This window comes from Chenopodium quinoa, unplaced genomic scaffold (assembly GCF_001683475.1).
Source record: "Chenopodium quinoa cultivar QQ74 unplaced genomic scaffold, ASM168347v1, whole genome shotgun sequence".
Classification (NCBI taxonomy): domain Eukaryota; kingdom Viridiplantae; phylum Streptophyta; class Magnoliopsida; order Caryophyllales; family Amaranthaceae; genus Chenopodium; species Chenopodium quinoa.
The window spans coordinates 1,955,983-1,958,454 of NW_018744284.1; the positions used below are offsets into that span (position 1 = coordinate 1,955,983).

At 32.8% G+C, this 2,472-nt stretch overlaps 1 protein-coding gene across 1 annotated transcript; it reads left to right on the forward strand.

The window, feature by feature from the left end:
- The first annotated feature begins 1,302 nt into the window (after positions 1-1,302).
- On the forward strand, positions 1,303-2,472 carry LOC110695030 (adenylate isopentenyltransferase 5, chloroplastic-like). Its single transcript, XM_021872221.1, has one exon. It carries the CDS (start codon positions 1,306-1,308, stop codon positions 2,296-2,298), a length of 993 nt encoding a protein of 330 aa, XP_021727913.1. The 5' UTR covers positions 1,303-1,305; the 3' UTR covers positions 2,299-2,472.

The following is a 2,472-nucleotide window of genomic DNA, read 5'->3' on the forward strand; positions in this document are numbered from 1 at the left end:
CAATCCAATGACACAACCCGACCCGACCCTAACCAACCAACCCACCGACCCGAGCACAACCTAGTGTAAGGTACTTTATAGTCCTATCTATTATTAGACGAACACCGTACCTGGAATAATGCACTTTGGGCCCCAAGTTGAGTTGACTCCTAAGAAAGTCCAAAGGACACGGTCATTTGCAATATGAGCTGTGTTTCAATATCACCGCCATTTTCTCAACTCAATCCTCACCTTCACCTATATATACTTACATTCGTAACACATCTAGTTCATACCATTTCTAAATTCTAATCATATATTATCATTTGGTTCTTGTATCTTCCCATTATTCTAGGTGTTCTTCAACAAATTTAAAGGTAGGTTTTTACTTACGTCCATGCATGCAAATTATCATATTCCTCTACTGATATATAGTAAATCATGTATTCTATTATTGTCTTATGATTTTAATCAAATACTTGTATTTTACTTCTTAAAAAAATAAATAAATAAAATTTAAAGCTCATTATTTATTTATTTATTTATTTTGTTTTATATTACCTCACTTTCTTAACAATTTTTGTTTTTAAATGTTGTTATCATTTTCACTTTATTCTATTATTAAAAATCTTCTTTTACTTTTTTTTTTTTTTTTTGAAACCAAAATCTTCTTTTACTTCTTTATTTCTTTTGCCCTACAAAATGCTTATATGTCTTTCCACTCAGTCTTTTTTTCTTTGTATGGGTATATTTTTTTCTTTTTACCCAATCTCTTCCTATTTCTCTTATTTTATTAACCTTTCCCGTACACTTAATTACTACATCAACACTTCCTCTTCAATAACTTTCGGAAACATAAGTAGAATGTACAATTAAGTTATAAATTTTCGCAATTCATATGCATGCTCTCTATGAAAGTAAAAAAATTCTGTGTGAATAGAAAGTTTATGCATTCAACAATTTCTTATACACTATGTTAATATGTCACGTAAGCAAATTCTTGTAAAAATAACTAATTGAATTAATTAATTAAATAACATAAAATAAATACTTGTATATATTTTACGATTTGAATCCCCACTAGTGATGTAGGACTGCTCTTAGTACTTTATTCTCCTTTTCAATTTTTAATAAGACAAAGGTTTTTTGTCTTAACACTTTATAAATTATAAACACTTGTGCATGCAACCTCTCCTATACTACTAATATGCATATGTTTTATGATAATTTTAATTTCCCCAAGAATTATATATATAGCAATTAATCAATTATTGATATACAAGTTGTTGTATTGACATACATACTTATTGGAACAGGCTGGAAACTATGAGATCACTTCCCATGCAAATGTTGAAACAAGCACAACCATTACTAAAAATGCCAACAAGGTTGTTACGAAAAGAAGTGATAAACCCGTGGAAGCATCAAAGGGACAAGGTGGTCTTCGTAATGGGGGCAACTGGCACCGGAAAGTCTCGACTCTCAATTGACCTAGCTAATGCTTTCCAAGCAGAAATAATAAATTCAGATAAGATTCAAGTTTATAAAGGGTTGGACGTAGTGACCAACAAGATGACAAAAGAAGAGCAATGTGGGATTCCTCACCACTTGCTAGGCATAGTAGGTCAACATGTTGACTACACGGCTAAAGACTTCTCCCTCATGGCCACACATGCAGTGGAATCGATTCTCCATAAAGACAAACTCCCAATAATCGTTGGCGGATCCAACTCATACATCGAGTCTTTGGTTTCAAACCCTAAATTCGGGTTTAATTCCAAGTATGATTGTTGTTTCTTATGGGTGGACGTGTGTGCACCAGTTTTATATAAATACGTGTCACACAGAGTCGAGAAAATGGTTCAATCAGGTTTAGTAAATGAGGTCCGAGAAATATTTGACCCATGCAACACAGATTACACCAGAGGAATACGACGGGCAATTGGAGTGCCAGAATTAGACACATATTTTCGGACTGAGCATTATTTAGATGAATCGAGTCGGGCCGAACAACTCCATTGTTCCATAAATGAAATAAAGGGTAACACATGCATATTAGCAAACAAACAATTGCAAAATATCAACCGATTGAAGTACGTGAAAGGGTGGAATATAAATCGAATTGATGCTACTGAAGTATTTAGGAAGTGTGACAAAGAAGTTGCTGATGAAACTTGGATGAAAACGGTGACCCGACCATCAATCAAAGTTTTGACCCGTTTTCTTAAAAATAACATTGATTTGGAGTCCAATTACTCTACAAGAGTAGTAACAAGGAGTATGATTGGGAATAATAATCATATGATTGTTACAAACTAATTAATTAAGCTAGTATAGTACGTGCATATATGTCTAAAATAATTTGTTTATTGCTTGAATAGTTGGTTATTAAATTAGCTTTCATATTAAATGATTTTTGTAGTTGTGCCTTTGTGGGAAGAGAAAATAGCTCTCCAATATGAAAATACAGAAAAAGATGTATTGTTGCTGTGG